The 26367-nt window shown below is 42.1% G+C and overlaps 1 protein-coding gene across 10 annotated transcripts in view; it reads left to right on the forward strand.

The window, feature by feature from the left end:
* The first annotated feature begins 4272 nt into the window (after positions 1-4272).
* Positions 4273-26367, forward strand: part of wsb2 (WD repeat and SOCS box containing 2) — a 33866-nt gene continuing 11771 nt past the window's right edge. For 7 of the 10 annotated variants that reach the window (XM_043715865.2, XM_043715866.2, XM_043715870.2 and 4 more), the window contains exons 1-7: positions 4273-4562; positions 11316-11490; positions 13217-13449; positions 16900-17031; positions 23353-23453; positions 25248-25420; positions 26139-26252. In XM_043715865.2, coding sequence (XP_043571800.1) covers positions 4526-4562; positions 11316-11490; positions 13217-13449; positions 16900-17031; positions 23353-23453; positions 25248-25420; positions 26139-26252 — 965 coding nt within the window. In that variant the 5' untranslated portion in view covers positions 4273-4525. The remainder of the gene's footprint in view (positions 4563-11315; positions 11491-13216; positions 13450-16899; positions 17032-23352; positions 23454-25247; positions 25421-26138; positions 26253-26367) is intronic. The other 3 variants (XM_043715871.2, XM_088000106.1, XM_043715869.2) reach the window with 2 other exon arrangements.

The raw sequence follows: 26367 nt of genomic DNA on the forward strand, positions 1-26367 counted from the left end.
TTTCTCCTCGAAAATTTGGACATTTTGCAAAGTGTCACCATCTATTTTCTAAAAGTCCATATCTTCCATATCCTTTTCCACAGTAAATACTGATGCAGTCAGTGGATAACACATTCCAGAAACTGCAACTTTTCCGCCACTTCTCAGTAACCATCTGCCTTATTGGTTTCTTCATGATTGTTAACCTCTTCCCATTTCTTATCTCTTTAATCCTTTCTTTTATACAACTCCCTGTTTACCTGACTCCAGGGCTGGATAATTTCATCACTGGATCAACAACTAATATCTTACTCCACACCTACTCTAAGTATTTGCTCATGCAACTTGGATGCAACACTGGAACAAAACAGAAATGTGGATGCAGGAGATCATAAATAAAAAAAAGTCAGAAATTGCTTGAGAAACTCAGCAGGTCTTGAAGCGTCTGTGGTGAGACAAACATGGTTAGTTTCAAGGAGGAGAAAGTGAGGTCTGCAGATGCTGGAGATCAGAGCTGGAAATGTGTTGCTGGAAAAGCGCAGCAGGTCAGGCAGCATCCAGGGAACAGGAGAATCGACGTTTTGGGCATAAGCCCTTCTTCAGGAATGAGGAAAGTTTGTCCAGCAGGCTAAGATAAAAGGTAGGGAGGAGGGACTTGGGGGAGGGGCGTCGGAAATGTGATAGGTGGAAAGAGGTCAAGGTGAGGGTGATAGGTCAGACTGGGGTGGGGGCGGAGAGGTCGGGAAGAAGATTGCAGTTTAGGAAGGCGGTGCTGAATTCGATGGATTTGACTGAGACAGGGTGGGGGGAGGGGAAATGAGGAAACTGGTGAAATCCGAGTTCATCCCTTGTGGTTGGAGGGTTCCTAGGTGGAAGATGAGGCGTTCTTCCTCCAACCGTCGTTTTGTTGTGGTCTGACGATGGAGGAGTCCAAAGACCTGCATATCCTTGGTGGAGTGGGAGGGGGAATTGAAATGTTGAGCTACAGGGTGGTTGGGTTGGTTGGTCCGGATGTCCCAGAGGTGTTCTCTGAAACGCTCCGCAAGTAGCCGACCTGTCTCCCCAATATAGAGGAGGCCACATCGGGTGCAGAGGATGCAATAGATGATGTGTGTGGAGGTGCAGGTGAATCTGTGGCGGATATGGAAGTTTCCTTTGGGGCCTTGGAGGGAGGTGAGGGGGGAGGTGTGGGCGCAAGTCTTGCACCTCCTGCGGTTGCAGGGGAAGGTGCCGGGAGTGGAGGTTGGGTTGGTGGGGGGTGTGGATCTGACGAGGGAGTCACGGAGGGAGTGGTCTTTACGGAATGCTGATAGGGGAGGGGAGGGAAATATATCCTTGGTGGTGGGGTCCGTTTGGAGGTAGCGGAAATGACGGCGGATGATGCGCTGTACATGGAGATTGGTGGGGTGGTAGGTGAGGACCAGTTACATGGAGATTGGTGGGGTGGTAGGTGAGGACCAGTTACATGGAGATTGGTGGGGTTCCGCATGGGCCCCAGCTATGCCTGCCTCTTTGTAGGTCCAAACGAAAGGAGTAGGCATGGGCCCCAGCTATGCCTGCCTCTTCGTAGGATATGTGGAACAATCCATCTTCCGCAACTACACTGGCCCCACCCCCCACCTTTTCCTCCGCTACATCGATGACTGTATCGGCGCCGCCTCTTGCTCCCACGAGGAGGTTGAACAGTTCATCCACTTCACCAACACCTTACACCCCGACCTCAAATTCACCTGGACAGTCTCAGATTCCTCCCTCCCCTTCCTCGACCTTTCTATTTCTATCTCAGGCGACCGAATCAACACGGACATCTACTACAAACCGACCGACTCCCACAGCTACCTGGACTACACCTCCTCCCATCCTGCCCCCTGTAAAAACGCCATCCATTTCTCCCAATTGCTTCGACTCCGCCGCATCTGCTCCCAGGAGGACCAGTTCCAAAAACGCACAACCCAGATGCCCTCCTTCTTCAAGGACCGCAATTTCCCCCCCGACGTGGTCGACAATGCCCTCCACCGCATCTCTTCCACTTCCCGCTCCTCCGCCCTTGAGCCCCGCCCCTCCAACCGCCACCAGGACAGAACACCACTGGTCCTCACCTACCACCCCACCAATCTCCATGTACAGCGCATCATCCGCCGTCATTTCCGCCATCATCCACCAAGGATATGCAGGTCTTTGGACTCCTCCATCGTCAGACCACAACAAAATGACGGTTGGAGGAAGAACGCCTCATCTTCCGCCTAGGAACCTTCCAACCACAAGGGATGAACTCGGATTTCACCAGTTTCCTCATTTCCCCTCCCCCCACCCTGTCTCAATCAAATCCATCGAATTCAGCACCGCCTTCCTAACCTGCAATCTTCTTCCCGACCTCTCCGCCCCCACCCCAGTCTGACCTATCACCCTCACCTTGACCTCTTTCCACCTATCACATTTCCGACGCCCCTCCCCCAAGTCCCTCCTCCCTACCTTTTATCTTAGCCTGCTGGACAAACTTTCCTCATTCCTGAAGAAGGGCCTATGCCTGAAATGTCGATTCTCCTGTTCCCTGGATGCTGCCTGACCTGCTGCGCTTTTCCAGCAACACATTTCCAGCTATGGTTAGTTTCAAAACTAGTGACCCTTCTTCACAAGTTTCATTCAAGATTCGAATGAGCCAAGTTCTTGGCTAACCCTCCTATACAGTATTTGAGTGCTGCACCATGATGGGGGGGGGTATCCTTTTGGATGAGACCCTGAGGCCCATTTTACCAACCTCTCCAAGGTAATATTTTATAGGGGTGAGGGGCATTATTCAAGGTGACCCGGTTAATATTTCTCCTTCAATCCACCTCAGTGAAACAGATTTTCTGGTCATTATCCCATTACTGTTTGTGGGAACTCAGTGTGCACCAAATAGCTAACACATTCCATGTAAACAGCAGTGACTACATTTTGTTTCCCGTAAAGTACTGTTGAGAAGTCATGTAGGTGTGAGAGGTGATGGTGAGAGACAACTTTTTCCTTTGAAATAAACTGAGTGGTTACATTTCTGACACATGTGGAGTGGTTTCGGCCGTGGAGAGTGAACTCGCAAACTTCTGACTCTTGAGACTAGAGTACTAGGGTTCTGAAGAAGGTCACTGAACTAAAAATTTTATTTCTGTTTTCTCTTTGCAGGTGCTGCCAGACCTGCTGAATTTCTTCAGCAATTTCTGTTTTCGGTTCCTCCCAGGCTTAGCGTTATCCATTCTACCCATTTGTTTGTTCAACTGTTGCTTTATTTCCACCCATTGTTTACTCCTCTCCATCTTCAGAATATATACCAGTCTTATTCTCGCCTCATTCAGTTCTGAAGCAGGGTCACTGGACCAAAACATTAACTCTTTTTTCTTTCCACAAATGCTGCCAGACCTGCTGAGTTTTCCCAGCAATTTCTGCTTTTGTTTGTTTTATTTGGATGGATTTGGTCATGACCTGGTTAATGGGGCCAACCTCGTGCCAAAGCCATTTTGTTAGACATTTCTACTCTTACCTGGACCCGATGTTCTGCTGGCAGCGTAGATTTTATTGCTGAGGTACATTTTAGTCTTTCCCCTTACTGTTCTGACGAATCACCTTCAAACATCTCGCACAATCAACATTGCCTGCTGCCATCTCACAGACCTTTATAGAAATCTCAATTTCTCAGTTATATTATTTAACTGGGTGAAAATGTAACATAGCAGGTGAATATCAATACAGCTAAGTGTGAGGTAATCTATTCTGGAGCATTAATGGTTATATTAGTGTTACTTCAGTGGTGACAAGTTAGGAAGAGTACAGATACAAAGATTTTGGTATCCATGTGCACAAATGTACACATTTGGAATATAGCTTGGGGAGCAGACATTAGGAAGGGCATATCTGGAAGCAATACAGATTCACCACAATGTCAATGGCGCTCCAAGGATTAGAGTGAGGAGTGATTGTGGGAACTGTCTGAAGTACAATATGTTCTAATTCGAGTTTTCTTTCGGATTTCCATAAAGCATTGATAGAGCAGATGGGAGAAAGTTGTCTTTAGACATTCAGGAGAGTTGTTAGGAAACACATTTAAGAATGATGGTAGGAGTGTAGATATCTCTCCCACGAACAGAGGCTGTAGATTCCTGATCAGCCAATAGTTTTAAAACTGAATCAATAGAATTTTGCTGGGACAGGGCAGAAAGGAATATGGAAGAGAGGTATTATTTGGTCCTCCTTGCCGCATGGGGCAGCAGTGAGCAGGTCACATGTGCCTGCTCAGCTGGTTGCAGGGAGGGTCCGTGTTGCGTTCAGCTGCTGGTCCTGGGAACAGCAGTTACTTAAATGTTACCTGTGCCTGGAGCTTTCAGACACAGGGCAGCATCATATACGTACTGGTGATAATGAAGCTGATGGGGAGATTGCACTCTTTACAATAAAAGCCGGAATGGATTGGAGGAAGGGAGTCGATTTAAAGCTGTATTGAAGTTAGAATACACAGTGGATTCACGTTTGCTAGCTCCATGAGGACCCAGTCGAACGCCTCTTTGTAGTATTGATGGATGGAACTAGAGATTGCAGCCCCCAGACTGGAGGTCAGTGAACACTACAAGGTCGGGTCACTGTGCATAGAGCTGCTTACATTGTAGTCATGTCCAGGAAGCGCTAACATTTAAACACAATCAGGCTGCTGTTGGATGTGGTCGCTTCATCGGAGTCTCGGTGTGAACCGGGTGGTTAAATAATTGCGGGTCATTCACCTTTTTAAAAAGGACGCTGCTCTGGCTTTAAAATGTTTGCAATTCTCTCAAAGCTCAGGTGGTAGCGCCGTCATCTAGAATCACGTTACGGGGTTCAAATGCCACTCGAAACTTGAATACGAGTTGACCTTCCAAGTTAGTATTGGAGTGCCTTTTTGGCTGATACCAGGGGCCTTTATGCCGCTCTCCCACCTCCTCTGACTATTTGATTGAGGAACGGGGCGTTATTCGAGGGACCCTGGTCAATATTTACCAATCAGTCCACAACGCTGAAACAGATTTTTCCGGTTATTAACACGTTGTTTGAGAATTTACTCGCACAAACTATATAATGTTTTCCATATAAACAGCAGTGACTATATTTCACTTTCTGTAAAGTACTTTTTAAGAAGTCATGTAGATGTGAGGGGTGATGGTGAGAGACCCCTCTGAAATAAATTAATAGTTACAACTCTGACACATTCCTGCAATGGAGGGGAGTGGTGTCTGATCGGAAGCTTAAACTCGCAAACTTCTGGATTTATATAGAGTCATAGATCATGCTCTGATTAGCAATTGCTAGGGTTTGGTTAAATACTTTATTGGATGGGGAGGGTCCGAATTGAACACGTGACTCCTTGTCAATGTAGTTGTGTCTGGGAAGTTTTTTGGGGGGGGTTCAACTTTGCGTTTCACTACGGCACAGCTGTGTTGCAGTGGTCGATATTGACTGAAATGGGAAGTGTATCACACCCTATTGCTAAATACAAATGTAGGATTTGGGTCTAAAGGTTTCCACTTAGAGAGAGAGACACACACAAGGGAAAGTCTGACAACCAGCTACAATGCTTTAGTAACTGAGAGTGCCTGAGATCTAACTGGTCCCTCATTGGATCGCGGTGGCTTAATTCTGGATTGTAACCACTTGAGGAAGCGTGAACCAATCAGTTAAACGGTTAATGTGGCCAAGGCAAGCGTAACTTTTTGAAAACACAACTGCAATTAACAAGAACAGATACTTTCACTTCCCACTTGAGAGAATTTTAAAGGGGAGGAGACGTAGCGTCAGGGAAAACTGACGTCACAAGAGAGCCCGCAGTTCATTGGTTGCTATTTAGCTGCTAATGTGAATACCAGTTATAAGTTCTATTAAGGTCAAAGGTAAATTGGAGAAATGTTTCACAGATATTAAAAACGAAAGGCCAATAAGAAACTTTAAATCAAAACCTATTTAAATAATTTGGAGATATAGGGCCAGGTGATGTGTTGTACGTGCATGATGTGGGAGCTGGTGGATCCCAGGGTGGTTCAGAGAACTGTAAGGAAGATGGGCCAACTGATCACTACACTATGGTATAGGAGGCCATTCAAGGGGGAGCAAATACTGCCTTGATCCTTTGCAATTCACCTGGTCCAGCAAGTCCACTGCAGATGCGATCTCCTTGGCCTTACAAGCATCCATGGAACATTTGGATAACAAGGATACGTTCCTCAGACTTCTACATATTGACTACAGCTCCACCTTCAACACCATAATTCCAACTAAACTCGTCTTCAAACTCTGATACCTAGGTCTTGGCTCTCCCCTCTGTAACTGAATCCTCGATTTCCTGATCCACAAACCAGGTTCAGTAAGAGTAGGTGACAACACCAGTTTTGCCATAACTCTCAACACCAGTACCCTACAAGGCTGCATACTCAACACATACTACACTCCTCATATGCTCACAACTGTTACTACATTCCACCCCAACTCCATTTTCAAGTCTGCTGATGACACCATCGTCGTATGTCAGATCTCGAACAAAAAAGAAATTGAGGGCATGGCAAATGCTGTAAAGACACCAGCTTATGCAATGTCAGAAAAATAAAGGAGCTGGTCATTGACTTCAGGAAGCAAAGTGGACGGCATGCCCTTATTTGCATTAATGGTGTAGAAGTGGAGATCATCGAGAGCGTCAAGTTCCTAGAAGTTATCATCAATCTGTCCTGGTCCACCTACGTGGACGTGATGGTCAAGAAAGCACAAGAGCACCTCTACTCCCTCAGGAGGGTAAGAAAATACAGCATGTCCACAAACGCTCTTACCAGAAATTTGCAAGTTTAAGCTTCAGATCAGGCAACACTGCCCTACATTGTAGGAATGTGTCAGAGTTGTAACTATTTATTTCAGAAGACTTGTCTCTCACCATCACCTCTCACATCTACTTGACTTCTCAAAAGGTCTCAGAATACATTGCAGCGTGTTATGGCAACTGCTTTCCCCCAGACCATTAGGAACTGTAGAGTCGTGAACACTGCTCAGTCCATCACACAAACCAGACTTTTATCTATTGACTCCATTTATCCTACCCACTGCCTTGAAAAGAAACTAACATAATCAGACCCCTCACACCCCAGCTGTATTCTCTTTATCCTCTTCTGACAGGCAGAAGGTATAAAACCCATACACATGGGTTCAAGAACAGCTTCTTCCCCGCTGTTATCAGACTTTTTGATGGACCTCTCAAATGTTAATGTTCTGTTCTTCGCTTTCCCCCTTCGCTTTCCCCCTTCGCTTTCCCTCTTCCTGTAACACAGTATTCTGCACTCTGTATGGTTCAATCTTCCTATATAGCATGCAAAACAACACTTTATTTTTTCATTGTGTTGTATTAGATTACTTACAGTGAGGAAACAGGCTCTTAGGCCCAACAAGTCCACACCGACCCAGACCCTTCACCTAACACTATGGGCAATTTATCATAGCCAATTCACCTAACCCGCACATTTTTGGACTGTGGGAGGAAACCAGAGCACCCGGAGGAAACCCACGCAGACACAGGGAGAATGTGCGAACTCCACACAGTCAGTCGCCTGAGGCGGGAATTGAACCTAGGTCTCTGGCGCTGTGAGGCAATGGTGCTAACCACTGTGCCACCCACTAATAATAAATCAAACAAAATCTAGAAGGACAAGGGCAGCTTATATGTGGGTGTAACACCACCTGCAAGTTCCCCACCAAGCCACACTCAATCGTGTCTTGGAAATATATCACTGTTCCTCCATTGCCTTCAAAATGCTGGAATTCTCTCCCTTACGGCATTGTGGGGCAGCTCACCACACCTTCTCAAGGCTGACTAGGGATAGGCTATAAATGCTGGCCGGCTAGTGACACCTACAAACCAATTTTTTAAAAAACATTGCAGGGGAATTTGATACGCAGGTGGACCTGGAAAATCAGGTTGATAGACAACTTCCTTTCCTTGAGATTCGCTGTGAAATTTTCTATTTTGGAACAGCACTAGAGAAGAGGCAATTCTGGCTTTGATAATGTGTAATGAGACAGACTTGATTAGGGAATTCAAGGTGAAGGAACTGTGAAGGGATGGTGCCATAATATGATAGAATTCACCCTGTAATTTGGGAGGGAGAAGGTGGAATCAGATGTAACAATATTACAATTGAGTAAAGCTAATGACAAAGACATGAGGGAAGAACTGGCCAGAAGTAAGTGGAAGGGGAACCTAGCAGGGAAGATGGTAGAGCAGCAAGGCAGACGTTTCTGGGGGTAATTCAGGAGATACAGCAGAAGGTAGAAGAAATGTACTAAGGCAAGGATGAGACAACCATGGCTGGCAAAGGAAGACAGGGCTTCCTGAAGAAGGGCTTATGCCCGAAACGTTGATTCTCCTGCTCCTGAGATGATGCCTGACCTGCTGCGCTTTTCCAGCAACACATTTTTCAGCTCTGATCTCCAGCATCTGCAGTCCTCCCTTTCTCCTAAAGGAAGACAGGGACAGCATAAAAGCAGAGCGAAAAGCATAATATCCAGTGAAAATTCATTGGAAGCTAGAAGATTGGAAATTCTTTAAAATCCAGCTGACAACAAAAAAAAACTAAGTGGAGGGCGGAAGATGAAATATAAGCTGGCTGGTAATGTAAAAATATTGAAAGAGTATTTTTATTAAAGATGTGGGCGGCACGGTGGCACAGTGGTTAGCACTGCTGCCTCACAGTGCCAGAGACCCGGGTTCAATTCCCGCCTCAGGCCACTGACTGCGTGGAGTTTGCACGTTCTCCCCGTGTCTGCGTGGGTTTCCTCCGGGTACTCCGGTTTCCTCCCACAGTCCAAAGATGTGCAGGGTCAGGTGAATTGGCCATACTAAATTGCCCGTAGTGTTAGGTAAGGGGTAAGTGTAGGGGTATGGGTGGGTTTCGCTTTGGCGGGTCGGTGTGGGACGAAGGGCCTGTTTCCACACTGTAATGCAATCTAATCTAATGAGAAGGGCAAGAGTGGACATTGGGTCACTAGAAAATGAGGCTGGAGAAGTACTAGTAGGAAACTGAATCGATACTTTGCATTAGTCTTCATGGTGGAAGACGCCATTAGAGTTTCAGTATTTCACGGGAGTCGAAGCAGTGTGAGTGCAATGGCATCACTAAGGAAAATGAACTAGAGAAGGTGAAAAGTCTGAAGGTAGATAAATCTCCAAACTATGTGGTCACACCCCAAGATTGTGAAGGCATTGGTGATCTTTCAGGAATCAATAGACTCTGGAATGGTTCCAGAGGACTGGAAAATGGCTAATATAAGAAGGGAGGCAGGCAGAAGATGGAAAATTATAGGTCAGTTAGCTTAACCTTCATTATTGGTAAGATTTTAAAGTTCATGATTTAAGGATGGGATTGTGGAGTACTTGGAAGTGCATGGTGAAATAGGGTTGAGTCAGCATGACTGTTGAGGGGAAGTCATGCCTGACAAATCTATTAGAATTTTTTGAGGAGGTAATGACCAAATTTAGACAAGGAAGACACAATGGATGTGATCTATTTGGAATTCCAGAAGGTCTTTGACAAGGTGCCAAATGATTATAAGAGCCTATGGTGTTAGGGGCTCAAGATACTGATATGGATACAGGATTGGCTGGCTGGCAGAGAGTGAGAAGAAGGGGTCTTTTTCAAGATGGCAGCTGGCAACTAGTGGTGTTCTGCAGGGGTCAGTGTTGGACCAGAACTTTTCACGTTTTACATTAACAAACTGAACAAAGGAACTGAGAGCATTGGTTACAGATGACAAATATGTGGACAGACAGGTAGTGTTGAGGAAGCGAAGAGGCTACAGAAGGAATTGGATAGTCTAGGAGAGTTGGCAAAAGAAGTGGCAGAATGCAAAGTGGTAAAATTAGGTAATGCACTTCAGAGGAAGAATAAAGGAGTAGACTATTTTTGATATTGGGAAAGGCTTCAGAAATCTGAAATACAATAGGACTTATTTGCATTCCTTCCAGATTTTCTGAAGGTTAACATGCAAGTTCAGTTGGCTGTTAGAAAGGCAAATGCAATGTTAGCATTCATTTCAAGAGGTCTAGAATACAAGAGCAGAAATGCACTGCTGAGATTGGACAAGGGTCTGGTTAGACTGCATTTGGAATGTTCACAGTTTTCTGAGTTCATTATCGAAGAAAGGATGTGCTGGTTTTGGAGGGAGTCCAAAGGAGGTTTAGAAGAATGAACCCGGGATGAAGGACTTGTCATATGAGAATCAGTTGAGAACTGGTCTGGGGCTGTACTTGGAGTGTAGAAGGATGAGGTGGGGTCTTAGAGAAACTTAGAGAATACTGAGCATCTTGGGTGAAGTGGATGTGGAGACAATGTTTCCATTAGTAGGGGAGAACTTCAGACTGAAGGGATGATCCTTTAGAACTGAGATGAAAAGAGATTCCTTCATATGTAGGCTGGTGAATCTGTGGAACACATTGTTGGAGGAGGTCAGGCTGATGGGTGTATTTAAGACTGAGGTTCTTGATTTAGTAAGGGGAGATGCTAGGAGAATGTGGTTAAGAAACACATCAGCCATGATGGAATGGTGGAGGAGACTTGATGGGCCAAATTACATAATTCTGTTCCTCTATCTAATGATCATATTCAGAAAGAATGTACAAGGATGTTGCCAGGGTTGGAGGATTTTAGCTATCAGGAGAGGTTGAATAGGCTGGGGCTGTTTTCGCTGGAGCATCGGAGGCTGAGGGGGTGACCTTCATAGAAGTTTATAAAATCATGAGGGGCATGGATAGGAGAAATAGACAAAGTATCTTCTCTAGGGTGGGGGAGTCCAGAACCAGAGGGCATAGATATAGGGTGAGTGGGGAAAGATATAAAAGGGACCTAAGGGGCAACTTATTCATGCAGTGGGTTGAGTGTACAGAATGAGCTGCCTGGGGAAGCGGTGGAGGCTAATACAAATGCAGCATTTAAAAGGCATTTGGAAGGGTATATGAATAGGAAGGGTTTGAGGGATATGGGCCAAGTGCTGACAAATGCAACTAGATTAGGTTAGGAGATCTGGTTGGCATGGATGACTTGTACTGAAGGGTCTGCTTCCATGCTGTACATGTCTATAACTCTGTATGGGGAAATAATGACTGATCATACATTCGAAGTTTTATTTAAAACAAAAATTATTGGGATATATAGGTTTGCATAATGGATATTCCTAATGTTAACCATTTAAATGTAAGACTTTCATGAATGTTACGTGTGAAGAGAGTATGGTGCTGGTTATAGAGGATGTGAATGAAGGACGTTGTTATGTATGTTATCAGCATAATTCTCTTTTTTTTTTAACAGCAGCAGAGCCCTTCTTGCTGGCAAAGCTTATACCTAACAGATCGCATGAATTAGATTGGACATCTGGCTGTGAGACTTGGGGTGTGGCATTTTCACCTGATGGCTCATACTTTGCATGGTCACAGGGACACAATATTGTGAAATTGGTTCCCTGGCCACTTGAAGATCACAAAATGTAAGATTGCAAATTAATTGTTTAAGGTACACTGCTTTGGTAACAAACTGTTATTGAAAATGTTTATTGTTTCTGTTCATATTGATGTGTTACAGTATTAATATGACCAGTAATTTAATTTTCTGGTGTCTCCCAGTAAGTTTATGGGGTTGAATTTTATGAATGCTAATAAATAGTAAGACAAACATTTGAATTCACACTTGTTGGAGATCATTATTGCCTGCCACTTGCATGTGTTCTCCAACCCCGCCATTCCCCCTAAGATATTCAGATGGTTGAGGTAGCATATTCATTGTCGTGTTTTGACTCACTAATAGAATGGACATAAGGGGTAAGGACAGACAAAGGGTACAGGAGAAGCATAATGCAGTTCTAATACCAGAGAAAATTTATGATCTATTAATAACTGCACGATGTCAGTTAGCCATTAGGATATAGCAGCTGTGGGTGTCTTGATGATATTCTACTAATATGCAAGGCAAAACTGCTTAAGTATGAAAGGAGTAAAGCCACCAAGAATTAATTGTATAAAATATCTAATTAGTGTAATGGGAACATATAATAGGAATGTCGAGGTCTTTATGGCTTAATGTAACTGCTTTCACTATATCGATAGATGTTCTGCATTTAAGGGATGATTTCTCATAGAAATTCCCTTACTTTGTTTTCTGAATGGGCCCATATTGCTGCTGTAACAAGCAATAAATTTTTAAAGATTTTACAACAGATCCCCTGAAGAATAGTTAAATGTCATACAATTATTGTTACTTTGTCAGCCTGCTTGTATCCAAGGGGTTCATTTGTTCAGTGCTTGGCAAGAGAATGATGATGAATTAAAATGCACAGTCAAAGTGGACTCAATTGATCCTTAATCAGTGATATGTCCAAACAGCTGCCACTCAGCATTACTGTGGCCATGGTGGAGTGGGGATTTTGCTCTAGGGGTAACCATAATACCAAGTCCAGAAGAGATCCAGAGGTCAGATGATTTATCTAGCGTAGCTGCACCTAATATTGTTTATCGGGGAGTTGCTAAGTGGGGAGATAAGTGAAATATGTTGGGTTGGCAACAACCCACAAAATGAACTCATTTAGCCCCGTTGGCATTTTTTTCCTTTTTGAGAGGCTTTCTGCTCTGAATTAGTTTATTTGGCCATACTTCAGTTCCTTCACCTTTACTCTTTTAACTGGCTCTCAAACTCCCTGACGTGATCCGATTATTTCGCTTCCATGTTTTCCAAAATAGTGTTCCTTGTAGATGATTCAATAGACAAATGTAAAGCAAAGAACTGTGGCTAACTAGAGAACTGAAACAAAAACAAATTTCTCAAGAAACTCAGCAGGTCTGGCAGCATCTGTGGAGAGAAAACAGTTAACATTTTGAGTCCAGTGGGGGGGGGGGTGCTCAGGCGCCAGTTGGCCTTTTTCCTATACCATTTGTGTACATTTTATATCGATGATCAGTAAACTCTACAATTCCACAAACACACATTTTAAAATATAAATGCTCTTTAAAAATAAGGAATGTTACGTAATTTAGTTGGCACTTACAAAAGATGAATTCTGGATTAACTGCCAGCATCCAGCACCCATTCAGTTTTCAGTTTATTACAGTCTGTGTAGGCACAGACAGCAATTTTCTTGTTTAGCCTAATATGTTTAATGTATCTTCAATTACTATTTGTTGAATTATGTTTTGTCCTTTTCTTGCTTTTTATTTCTCCAGAAATTCTAAAAGCACACATCATCTTAAAGCAGATGACAGCTCAGAGGGCCAGTGTGGAGAAAAGCTAATTGATTGTGGTCAGACAGTATGGGGATTATCATTTGGAGCGTCTCCATCTAATAATAGAAAGCAATCATCTGAGAACCAACACAAATCCAAACTTCAGTCTTCTGATACACTTCTTGCTACAGGTCTCACGAATGGTGAAATCAAGTTGTGGAAAGTGCCTACTGGTAATATTTTGAGGCATCTCTGCTCTAATCTGGACTGAAAGAATGTAACTTCATTTGAAAATACTGTAGCATCTAGTGTTTTGAATACAAGTTTCTTAATTTTAACAGTACCAATACATGAGATATTAACTCTCGTTTTGAGGTGCAATGTCTTTGTTTTCATCAGTTGACCATTCAGTGTCTGAGTTATGTAATCATGTGTTGGCAATGAATATGATCCTAGGGTTAGGCTTGGCTGTGATTTGTTCTATCTCCCCAACTTGTTTTTTGTGATTAGATTAGATTACTTAGTGTGGAAACAGGCCCTTCGGCCCAACAAGTCCACACCAACCCGCCGAAACGTAACCCACCCAGACCCATTCCCCTACATTTACCCCTTCACCTAACACTACAGGCAATTTAGCATGGCCAATTCACCTAACCTGCACATTTTTGGATTGTGGGAGGAAACCGGAGCACCCGGAGGAAATCCACGCAGACACAGGGAGAATGTGCAAACTCCGCACAGAGAGTCGCCTGAGGCGGGAATTGAACCCGGGTCTCTGGCGCTGTGAGGCAGCAGTGCTAACCACTGTGCCACCGTGCCGCCCACTAATGTGTTCTAACGTTTTCCAAACTAAAGAGAAAATTACTTTTTAAATTTTTGGGTATAAACAAGGGACACTTGAGTTCAAGGAGTTTGTTTAATAAGTTGTGCTAAGTCTGAACCTTGTCACAACTAATATTTATTGGTCATTTTTGTGGGTAAAAGGACCCATTGTATTATTTCGCTAGGAAGCCTTGCATTTGTATGGTCCGTAGCTACTTCTACACGAATAGTTGGATTACATCGGATTTAGATTGAATGAATGGTGTGATATTGTTGGAATAAGTAGCCTTTAGATGTCTTCAAACACTTTTAACCAGTCTGTGAATAATTCCTTACTGTTCCAAGCAATGTTTTATATCGATCCGTTTCCTGATTGCTACCTTTTATATTCTAGCCTACAGGAGATAAATTGACTTCATGAAGTCAATCTGCAATACAATTTCTGAAAAATGATTGTGTAAGATTTTCACATTTGTAACAATGGAGGGGCGTGGTGGTCAGCTAAGTGGATTTTATTGTAGCCTGCATTTTGGGAAAGCAAATCTTAGCAGGACTTATACACTTAATGGTAAGGTCCTGGGGAGTGTTGCTGAACAAAGAGACCTTGGAGTGCAGGTTCATAGCTCCTTGAAAGTGGAGTCACAGGCAGATAGGACAGTGAAGAAGGCGTTTGGTATGCTTTACTTTTTTGGTCAGTGTATTGAGTACAGGAGTTGGGAGGTCATGTTGCGGCTGTACAGGACATTGGTTTGGAATGTTGCGTGCAATTCTGGTCTCCTTCTGATCGGAAAGATGTTGTGAAACTTGAAAGGGTTCAGAAAAGATTTACAAGGATGTTGCCAGGGTTGGAGGATTTGAACTATAGGGAGTGGCTGAACAGGCTGGGGCTGTTTTCCCTGGAGCGTCGGCAGCTGAGGGGTGACCTTATAGAGGTTTACAAAATCATGAGGGGCATGGATAGGTTAAATAGACAAAGTCTTTTCCCTGGGGTCGGGGAGTCCAGAACTAGAGGACATAGGTTTAGGGTAAGAGGGGAAAGATATAAAAGAGACCTAAGGGGCAGCTTTTTCACGCAGAGAGTGGTACGTGTATGGAATGAGCTGCCAGAGGAAGTGGTGGAGGCTGGTACGATTGCAACATTTAAAAGGCATTTGGATGGGTATATGAATAGGAAGGGTTTGGAGCGATATGGGCCGGGTGCTGGCAGGTGGGACTAGATTGGGTTGGGATATCTGGTTGGCATGGATGAGTTGGACTGAAGGGTCTGTTTCCATGCTGTACATCTCTGACTCTATGACACTGGGTTTTAGGTCCAGATTTATGTCTGGAACTGGAACCGGAACTGGAACTGATGTAAGTTTCTTAAACACAGAGTTTATGTTGAGCATCCAAGGAGTTATAATCAGTATAATTTTTACATTTTGTTTGTGGTATTTTCTTTAATATGCATGCTCACGATGAGAAACAATTCAATAATTTGATATGTTGACACCGGTTCTTCATTTATTTCTGTGAGCTTGCAATCCAAGTTCAATTAGTTCATGGCAATATTTTTGGAAGTAGCAATGTCAGTCGCTAGTTCTGCGAAGCTGCTAGGCCATTTTACTATTGTCAACACTTGCTTCTGGTTTGCTGAGCTGGTGTCTGGAGAGATATCCTTGACATGAGCAAATGGCCTAGAAAGATTCAGTCTTAAAGGTACCCTCTACCTTCTGCATATTGTCAAACATTAAATCGTAACATAGGTTGGGTGGTTTCCACAGTTTCGTTATATGAATCTTTATTAATACGGTCTCTGCTGGTTCAAATGTTTCCCACTGAATGCGTTCACTCTTCTAAATCATTGATGTCTTCAGTTTTAATGTTTAAACAAATAAAGAGAACTTTCCACGGTGCAGATTTTAAACAAAAAACTGGAAATTCCTCTTTAACTATTCAAATCTTTAAAAGAGAATATTCATAGTCTCAGTTGGCAAACAGATAGATGGTCTTCATACTTTAATGATCTGATTTTTTTGGTCATTGATTCTGCATCTGACCGTTTGTATTTGTTTCCTCTCATTGGCCGATAGGGTTGAAGTGCTGCCAAGTACCTAAGCTTACCCATGTATGAAATCATTTTAAGAATGAATCATGTAGGAACCTCCATTTGAGTCAGTTGTGATCCATTTGTTTGGGTCCACGGCAGCTAGAGGAACAAACACTGTATTGGGCCACAACCAAAGTGAACTTTTGATAATTTTACACTTTAGACGGGTATTTACTGAAGAGCATTGCAACTCTATCGCAATAATTCCACTAAGTTCCAACTTCAAAGAAAATATAGAAATCAACTTCAGATCAACTACCTGGTTGATTAATTGAGACTGAATATTCTCTTCTAGAGATTTGAACAATTAAAGAAGAATTTGCATCTTGTAACATTTCATCTGCATTTTGAAATGTTTCCTTCATTCAAAAAGAATAATAAAATTGATTACATCAATTGTTTGGAGGAGTGAATGCATTCAGTAATCCTCAATTTCTGAGTTAACTATCACTACCAATTAGGTTACTATCCATTAACATTCTCACTTTTGGTCTGAGGGTCAAAATCAGCCAGGGCTCCTTATTAATTCTACTGTAGTGATTTCTCATGCCGGGTGTATTGTCAGATCAGGGCAGCACTGGTTTAGACTGTAATGTCTATATAGTCAATATTCCACATCAGGGTTTAGAATGTGAATGGTGACTTGTGTAGGACATTGCTTCCAGAATATCAGGTTCCCATTTTCCAGAGATTTAAACAGATGAATGTTTTATGTGCCAGTATTCTATGGATTGCATGTAGTTTTCAACCCACCTTTTTCTTTCTATTGCAGCTCATCTTCTCCACTATTTGAAGGGGCATCAGTCTGTAGTGAGATCATTTGCTTTTATCACCAATGAAGACTTCATGTTGGTTTCTGCATCAAGAGACAGAACTCTGCGTGTATGGGACCTAAAACAGAATGGTACGTGAGAGGGGGGGGGGGGGAGTAATTCCATCTTTTTAACTTATTTTGAAGAAAGGCTATTGAACTATTTTGGAGGCCACCCATGGGCTCCAGAGGGACCATACATGAGAAGAATTGGTCTTTTCTGTATAAAGCAGTCTGTGTAGCCTTGTAATTTCTCCAATATATCTGGAAGGCAAAATTCAGGTTACATAGTAAATTTGGAATGGATTAACAGCATTTTCAACTCTGTCTCTTACTAGCTTGCTAAACGGTATTATTGTAATATGATTTTGAGGGTAGAAGAGAGAGAGAGAGAGACCTCTTCCCTATATTCTGGGTTTTACTCAGTAACATTATACTGGAACACTAAGTGCTTAATGAAATTCAGATGAAAGTGTCAAATGGGCACTCCCATAAGACATAGCAGAGGAAGTAAGACTACTTGGCCCATCGAGTCCACTCCGTCATTTAATCATGGCTGATGGGCATTTCAATGCCATTTACCTGCACTCTCCCCGTAGCCCTTAATTCCTTGCAAGATCAAGAGTTCTTGTTGCCTTTATACGCTCAGTGGAAGAAGAACCATTCAAAGTTTTCTTAAAATCATTGAATGTCGCAGCAAAGAAGAGGGTATTTGGCCCTTTTCTGCTTATCTCTGCTCTTTGGTTAAATGTTTCTTAACTTAGACAGATGATTCATACTGTTACTCATTTTCTATAGCTATGCAACTATGTTTCTTCCAAATAAAGTCTTGAATGTTACCCAAGTTTTGTTGCATGCAAGGATGGAATACTTGAGCATCTGAAGAACTGTAAATGGTACTGACCACCATGTAGTCAGTGAACATCCCTACTTCCTTCCTTGTGATGGAAAGAATATTGAAGGAGCTGAAAACAGTTAGTCATAGTCATAGAAATATACAGCACGGAAACAGACCCTTTGGTCCAACTTGTCTATGCTAATCAGATATCCTAACCTAATCTAGTCCAATTTGCCAGCACTTGGCCCATATCCCTTAAACCCTTCCTATTCATATACCTATCCAGATGTCTTTTAAATGCTGCAATTGTACCATCCTCCACCACTACCTCTGGCAGCTCATTCTGTACATGCACACCCTCTGTGTGAATAAGTTGCATCTTAGGTCCCTCTTATATCTTTCCCCTCTCACCCTAAAACTATGCCCTCTGGTTCTGGACTCTCCCATTCCAGGGAAAAGGTCTTGTCTATTTATCCTATCCATGCCCCTCAAGATTTTATAAACCTCTATAAGGTCACCCCTCAGCCTCCGATGGCCCCAGAGAAAACAGCCCCAACCTATTCAACCTCTCCCTGTAGCTCAAATCCTCCAACCCTGGCAACGTCATTGTAAATCTTTTCTGAATCCCTGCAAGTTTCAAAACATGCTTCCAACAGGAAGGAGACCAGAATTGCACGCAATATTCCAAAGGTAGCCTAACCAACATCCTGTACAGCCACAACACTATCCCCCCAACTCCTATAGTCAATACTCTGACCAATAAAAGAAAGCATACCAAACGCCACCTTCACTATCCTATCTACCTGTGACTCTACATTCAAGGAGTTATGAACCTACACTCCAGGGTCTCTAGTTTAGCAACACTCCCTTACCATTAAGTGCATAAGCCCTGCTAAGATTTGCTTTCCCAAAATGCAGCACCTCACATTTATCTGAATTAAACTCCATCTGCCACTTCTCAGCCCACTGGCCAATCTGGTCAAGATCCTGTTGTAATCTGAGGTAACCCACTCTGTTGTCCACTACACCTTCAATTTTAGTGTCATCTGCAAACTTACTAATTGTACCTCTTATGCTCACATCCAAATCATATATCGATTACTTAGTGTGGAAACAGGCCCTTCGGCCCAACAAGTCCACACCAACCCTCCGAAGATCAACCCACCCAGACCCGTTACCCTACATTTACCCCTTCACCTAACCCTACAGGCAATTTAGCATGGCCAATTCACCTAACCTGCACATCTTTGGACTGTGGGAGGAAAGCGGAGCACCCGGAGGAAATCCACGCAGACAAAGGAAGAATGTGCAAACTCCACACAGACATTTGCCCGAGGCAGGAATTGAATTCGGGTCCCTGGCACTGTGAGGCAGCAATGCTAACCACTGTGCCATCGTGCTGCCCCAAATGTGAATGACAAAAAGTAGAGGACAAAGCACTGATCCTTGTGGCACTCCACTGGTCACAGGCCTCCAGTCTGAAAAGCAACCATCCACCACCAGTCTGTCTTCTACTTTTCAGCCAGTTCTGTATCCAAATGGCTAGTTATCCCTGTATTCCATGAGATCTAACCTTGCTAACCAGTCTCCCATAGAGAACCTTGCTGAATGCCTTACTGAAGGTCATATAGATCATGTACACCACTCTGCCCTCATCAGTCCCCTTTTGTTACTACTTCAAAAATCTCAAGTTCATGACTCATGATTTCCCACGCACATAGCCATGCTGACTATCCTTAATCAGTCTTTGCCTTCCAAATACATGTAAATCCTGTCTTTCAGGATTCCATCCAACAACTTGCCCACCAGTGATGTCGGGCTCACTGCTCTATTGTTCCCTGACATTTCCTTCCCGCTTTTCTTCAAAATCGTACCATGTTAGCCAATCTCCAGTTGTCCAGCACCTCACCGTGACTATTGATGATCCAAACATCTCAGCAAGGGGCCCAGCAATCATTTCCCTACCTTCCCACAGAGTTCTAGGGTACACCTGAATCAGATCCTGGGGATTAATCCACTTTTATGCGTTTCAAGACATCCAACACCACCACCTCTGTAAAATAGATGTTTTATGTTCCTCCGGGCTGTATCCTAGTCTCCGACAGCAGTGTCTAGGACAGAGATGATTAGCTTCCAGCAACAACAACCATATGCCATATATGACTGCAAATGCTGGTGAGTTTCCTAATTTCCAGTGACTTCAATTATACTGGTGTTCTTTAATGCTGCAATTGGTCGAATACTCCTTAATGTCAAGGTTAGTTACTTTTAGCCTCATTAAGTAGATGACCATCTTTCTATTAGTTAGATGAATCAACATGACTGAAGTCTGACATCTGAGGGGTGAGTTTCACTGTCATTTAAGGTTAGGTATGTTTTTGGAGACACTTCCTTCTATTACTGTTTATGGTGCAACAGCATTCATGACTTAAATATGATAAACTGCAGAGCTTGGATCTGAATTGGCAGTTTTGGGCATTCTTCACTCTAACATGCTGTCGCTTGTTGCTAGCAAGCATGTAGGCTTGTGTTTTGGCTTAATCAGATTGGCATCTAATGTTTAGGTACATCTGTTGCTACCTCTAGCATGTTTTCCTACATTCCTCCTTGAACTTTGATTACGTTTGTTTTTAGTCCTCTGCAGGCGTTGAAATGGTGAAATTGCCAGCATATAGATCATTTAGTATGGAGAGCCAAAGTAATCATTTTAATTCTGAACCTTCGCATATTTTCCTCCAGTTTGGGGGAAAAAAAACATTTTCTCTTTGCTTCCTAGCTAACTTGAATATCAACACTACACTTTTTATACCTATGGGCTAACTTATGTTTACAATAGATATTCTGCTAAATTTCTTTGGAAGTGTACTTAAATATCAATTGGAGAGCAGGGGATTATCTTTTGTGGTTGTATCCTGTTTGAGATGGTGAAATAGTAGATGATGTTCCTTTTGAATGTAGAGACTGGTGAGCTGATAAGTGATCTTGGCGATTTGTTCTGGAAGGTGAGGGCAGAGTAGTGAGAGGTAGGTTGGACACAGTTGAGGGCCTCTATCTGCTACAGTGGAGAGAATTCTCGGTTGAATACAACAGACATGTCAGAGGCAGTCTAGTTGAAAGAGGCATCACTGGAATAAAAGACACTGAGACACAGGGGAAAAAGGAATGAAATCCTTGCAGGAAACAGGCTGGGAGTAAGTGCAGTTGAGGAAAATGGAAATTGGTGGGTTGTGAGAGGGTATTTGGGGGTCAGCCCATTTCTAGAAATAGAAACAGTAAAGGCCAGAAAGGGAATGAATATCCAAGATGGAGCAGCTGAAGGTGAGAGAAAGATGGGAATTCAAAACAAAATTGATTTTAAATGTGCCAATTCTGACGAGAGCAGGAAGTAGCACCAAAGGCATCACTGATTTGTATCAGGGAGAGAGTGGTGGTCAGGTCTTGAGAATGACTGACTGGAACAAGGAATTTTCCACAGAGACTGCCAAACAGATTGACGTAACTAGGACAAGTATGGTACCTGAAGTCCTATCTTTAACAGGAGAAAATGAGACCAGTTACTGAAAACTTTCAGTGAGAACCAGTGTGGCTGGCTATGTGAAGGAGGATGGTAGTAGAGGGGACTACTGAAGCTCTTAACCACCTCCTTCCCCCCCCCCCCCCCCCCCCTCTCCCACCACCTCAAAGGAAAGAAGTGGCGAGCCTTCAGACCATCTTGATGGGGAATGGGTGTGCAGAGAGATTACGCATCCACGGTGAAGAGTAAGCAGCTACGGCCAAAAAACTCTAACTGATGTAGTGTCAAAAAAATCACAAACGTAAGTGGGAAGAGACTGAGATGGGGAACAGAATCAAAATAGGAAGAAATAACTTCAGTGCGACAAGAACAGGCTGAATAATGGTCTGCTCGGGCAGTCCTATTTTGGGAAGACGTGGGTTGGGGACTAAGATGGGAAGTTGTGGGAGAAGTCCAGAGAAAATGAAGTCTGTAATAGCTTGATGCTGTGATATAACATTTTAATCCTCCAGTTCTCTGGCATCACACCATTATTTAAGGAGTTTTAAAAGAGCACAATAGGTATTTTTTATTCTTTCCACCAATGTGTCAGTAACTGAAGATCTACCCTTTATTGGATAGGGTGACATTGCTAGCTACCACCCTTTTAATACCTCTGTCTTCATTGATTTTTCTTTTTTTTTATCCTATTCAAAATTGTTACCACCAATTTTACAAATGAATTAGGTGAGCCAGTCCTCCAAACGTTCAGTATAAACTCATTGCAGTTTAGACAAATGAATCAGTGTTTTTTTAAAATTCTTTAATCAGGATGTGGGATCTCCAGCAAGACCAGCATTTGATGCACATCTATTATTGCTGTTGAATTGATTGACTTGAGGCCATTTGAGGAGAAAGTTAAGAGTCAATAAGGTTAAAAATCATACAACACCAGGTTATAGTCCAACAGGTTTAATTGGAAGCACACTAGCTTTCGGAGCGCTGCTCCTTCATCCACCTGAAAGCTGGTGTGCTTCCAATTAGCCTGTTGGACTATAACCTGGTGTTGTCTGATTTTTAACTTTGTACACCCCAGTCCAACACTGGCATCTCCAAATCAAGAGTCAACTATGTTGCTGAGAGTATGGAGTCACATAGGCAAGCCAGATAAGGATGATAGACTTCCTTCTGTAAAGGCAATAGTGAACTGAATTGATCCAACATTTTCCTTTAGTGAGGGCAGATGTGAAACATTCATTTAAGTACCTAAGCCATGCTTTCTGCCTTTATGATCTTTTTACTTGTTGCTCAACTTCCATCCTCTTCCTGACACTTCTTTTTGCTGTTAGCCTTTATTTTAAAAAAAAACTTTAGGGATTTACTTTTGCCCCTCTTCATACTTTTTTTTTCTTGCTGCCCAAAATATTGATCATTCAATATCATGAACAAATGAATATCTATAAATACATTACACTGATTATGGTTGGACAGTAGCAAAGCGCTTCTGGATAGAGGGGGTGAGGATGTCACAGGGGGGAAAAAATCCCATAAGGCAGTCTTACCTATCCATCAGTGATTTGGATTATAAGTAACTCGAGCAGAAGAAATTGAACCAAATGGTGATTATTGAAGGAAATGTAAAAGTCCAATTGTTTGATCAGCATTAATGTGCATTTGTAAAATATTGATGGAGCAACAGAATTTTGTCATAAATGCAGCATTTTATTGGGTGATAATATTTAGTTAACCAATTTAGTCTTGTCACCTTTTAATCAGTTCTTGGAAACAGTTTCAATGTTCAATAACATAATGAACTATGTCAACGAAATGTTTGAATCAAGTTTGATAATTGATGCTATGCGGTGATTAAGAATCTAAAAATGTACTTGTTGAATAGATACTACATTTCTGTTCATTGGAATTCCTGGCATTCTGTCACCAGAAATATTTCTCATAGTTGGGATGCTGTGCTGCTATTTCTGCATGTATCAGTGTATAATTCATTGTTGCAATTATGAGACCTTTCTTCAGCTGAGGATTGTTTCAGTATGATGCATTGCTCTATTTCTCCACCCTCCTCCAGGTAAACTACTGCATGTATTAAATGGCCATAACCAATGGGTTTATTGTTGTGCTGTCTCCCCTGATTCGACAATGCTTTGCTCTGTAGGAGGGGGAAGAATGGTAAGTTTTCATCTGTGTTGGTCAATAAGTGTGAGCTTTCTGGATAAGAAACATTTTTCTTTTTACATATGTATGTGTAGTTTTTCCTTAAACAATGACACTTAAATACTACTGAACTTAATACCCAAGTGACACCATTTTTAAAAAATAGCTTCATTAGAATTCATGAGTAATTCTAAAATAATTGCAGACTGTTCTATTGAATATCAAAAAGGAATTTTGGAAGTAAACTCCCACTATCTAATGTACCCAATTTTCTCTAGCACACCCAGTTTCAGGTTATAAATAAACACTGCTAACATTTGTGAGATGTTTGAAAAATTCACACCCTTCTGATCAAAGTAAATTGCTCAACCTTTTGGTGTACCTGTAATTGGTGAATGTTGTCTATGACTGATGGATATGAGATCAATGAACCTGTTATGCATGACTGCTCAGTCAGAAACTATGCATATTTTATTGCTGAACCTATTTGCTAATCTGCATTCATTTCAATCTTGTTCAGTTATAAAGTTTTGTCAAGCCTATTGATCTAATTCTGTAGTGATTTTGGAAGTTGGGGTGGTGAATCCAATTCATTTAGATTTTTCTTCTGATCTTTTTCTTTCCATCTTGTACCCTTTCCTTTTTTTTCCGTAATCATCTTTTTATCCTGATATTATGGAAATAGCTGAGACATCTGCAGCTGTGAAGAAGATCATCAATAAAAATTGGGGAAATAATAGTTAATTTTATGACTTATCCATGGTGTGGCAATCTCCCCAGGGGTTCAGTACAAACTCTTCATTGTAGATTGGATATCCAAGTCAGTATCCTGTTCACACCTTCTTTTGCTTTCATTTTAAACTGGCATTTGATTTTTCAGTAATTCAGTTGACACTGCTGGACCTGTGGGGATACATTTCTGAATCTAGTTTTCAGCTGATGTGTATCTGTGCTCTTCTGTATCCATTTTAAAAAAAAAACTATTTGTAAAACCTATGTTTCACAAAGCATTTGGCTTGTTTTCTTTGTTAAAAATTCACTTGTGGGATCTGGGCATCGCTGGCTGGGCCAGCATTTGTTGTCTATCGCTAGATGCCCTCATTTTTTGAACAGCTGCAGTCCATTTGGTGTAGACACATGAACTCCCTCCCTCAAGGAGTTTTCAGTTTTGACCCAGTGACACTGAAGGAATGGTGATATATTTCCAAGTCTGGGTGGTGAGTGGCTTGGATGTGAACCTGTAGTCATGGTCTTCCTATGTATCTGTTGTACTTGTTCTTCTGTGGGTGGTGATTGTATGGGTTTGGAAGATGTTGTCAAAGCTGCATATCCTCTTTTGATATATTCTAGAAACGAATTATAAAAGACACTTACTACTACAATTTACATTATCTAAAGCAGGCCTTGGGCACATTTTGGTTGTACAGGAATTTTAAAAAGTGTGGAAACAGCTTTGTAATTGACATGTAACTTTTATTTTGCCTTGGCTCAAATAGTTCCAGCATCAAATCCTTTTGTGGATGTATTGTCTCACCTGTGAGAGTTACAGCATAGAATTTGGCTTTTTTTTCTAAAAGTGGAAGGCAAATTTCAGATACCTGAATTTTTAGTTTTTGTAAATTAAGGGCTATTGGTCCATGAGTGCTTACAGAGGCTCTTGTTAGTGGAATGTGAAATATACCTTATTAGGAAATCTTAATTATGCTCTCGGCATGATCTTTAAACACAGCTTGCTCATTCCATATAAATTCTTCTTCAGGTTTGATGCTTTTACAGTTTCTTAATGTCATAATTGCCTTGTGATCACAGGTATTGCTTTGGAGCACAGTAACCTATACAGTGCTTCGGAAACTAGAAGGACATGGAGGTGATGTTGTATCATGTGAATATTCCTCCAATGGAGCATTACTAGCTACTGCATCTTACGATACCTATGTAATTGTATGGGACCCATACACTGGAGAAAGCCTGATGAAGCTGAGGTAAAGAAGTTATTTATATGAAGTTAATTGGTCAGGCTTGTTTTTGCATGGAAAGCATTTAACAATGTGGTGCATAGAATGAATCAAACTCAGGTTAATATTAAATCCTTATCCTAAGTCTTTGTATGTTTGTGCAATAAATTGATCTCAGACTTCTATTTGCATCTAAATTTGAACTTTAAACAAAATGATGGAAATAGTCCAAGCTGGCAAGACATGCGCAGAAAAAAAATGAATGGACCAGATTTAATTCCACAATGGTATGGCCGTTCAATGCTTGGAAAACTAGTGACAAACCAACCATGGCCATTTCAGGGGAGCTTTTTCAGTGACTTAAATTTCTGTCAGGTACCTAACAACATTATTGTAGGTTTCCAGAGTGTTTAGAATGGATTTCCAACTTCCACATGGCTAGTATCTCTCAGCTGGTATTGGCAGTGCTCGTGTTGTAATTTATTCTGGGTAATGTATCCATATATTCCAGCTCTTCAAGTTATGTTGTGTCATGTCATTATAAACATGTTTTCATGCTCCTCTCTGGTACGGTAAATTTCAGCCATTTTCCTCCTTGCAAATTGGGAGGAAAAGTTGCATTTTATAGCATTTGCACATAAAGCCTATGTTTTTATCTTTTTTAAAAAAGTCACTAGAAACCAGATTTTAAAATTGACTTTTAAACCAGAACAAACTGTGTTAATGTAAAGCTTTGGTACTGCAGGCATTGTTCCCCACCAGCTTCTCTGGATGTTGATGAAGGCTTTCGGACCGGATTTGTACGAGCAGTCTCCTTCTCCCAGCAGGGACTAAATGTTACCTCAGTAGCAGATGATGGGTAAGATCAACATCGTATATACTTGAGTAATAATCAAAATTTTTAGATTACAAAAGTTAAATTTATGGGGCCGACTATTACGTGGATACTATTTTTTGAGGGGCCGAAATTCATG

Source organism: Chiloscyllium plagiosum, unplaced genomic scaffold, assembly GCF_037043375.1.
Source record: "Chiloscyllium plagiosum isolate Xiang-an unplaced genomic scaffold, Cpla_swu_hap1 HiC_scaffold_24, whole genome shotgun sequence".
NCBI classification, from domain to species: domain Eukaryota; kingdom Metazoa; phylum Chordata; class Chondrichthyes; order Orectolobiformes; family Hemiscylliidae; genus Chiloscyllium; species Chiloscyllium plagiosum.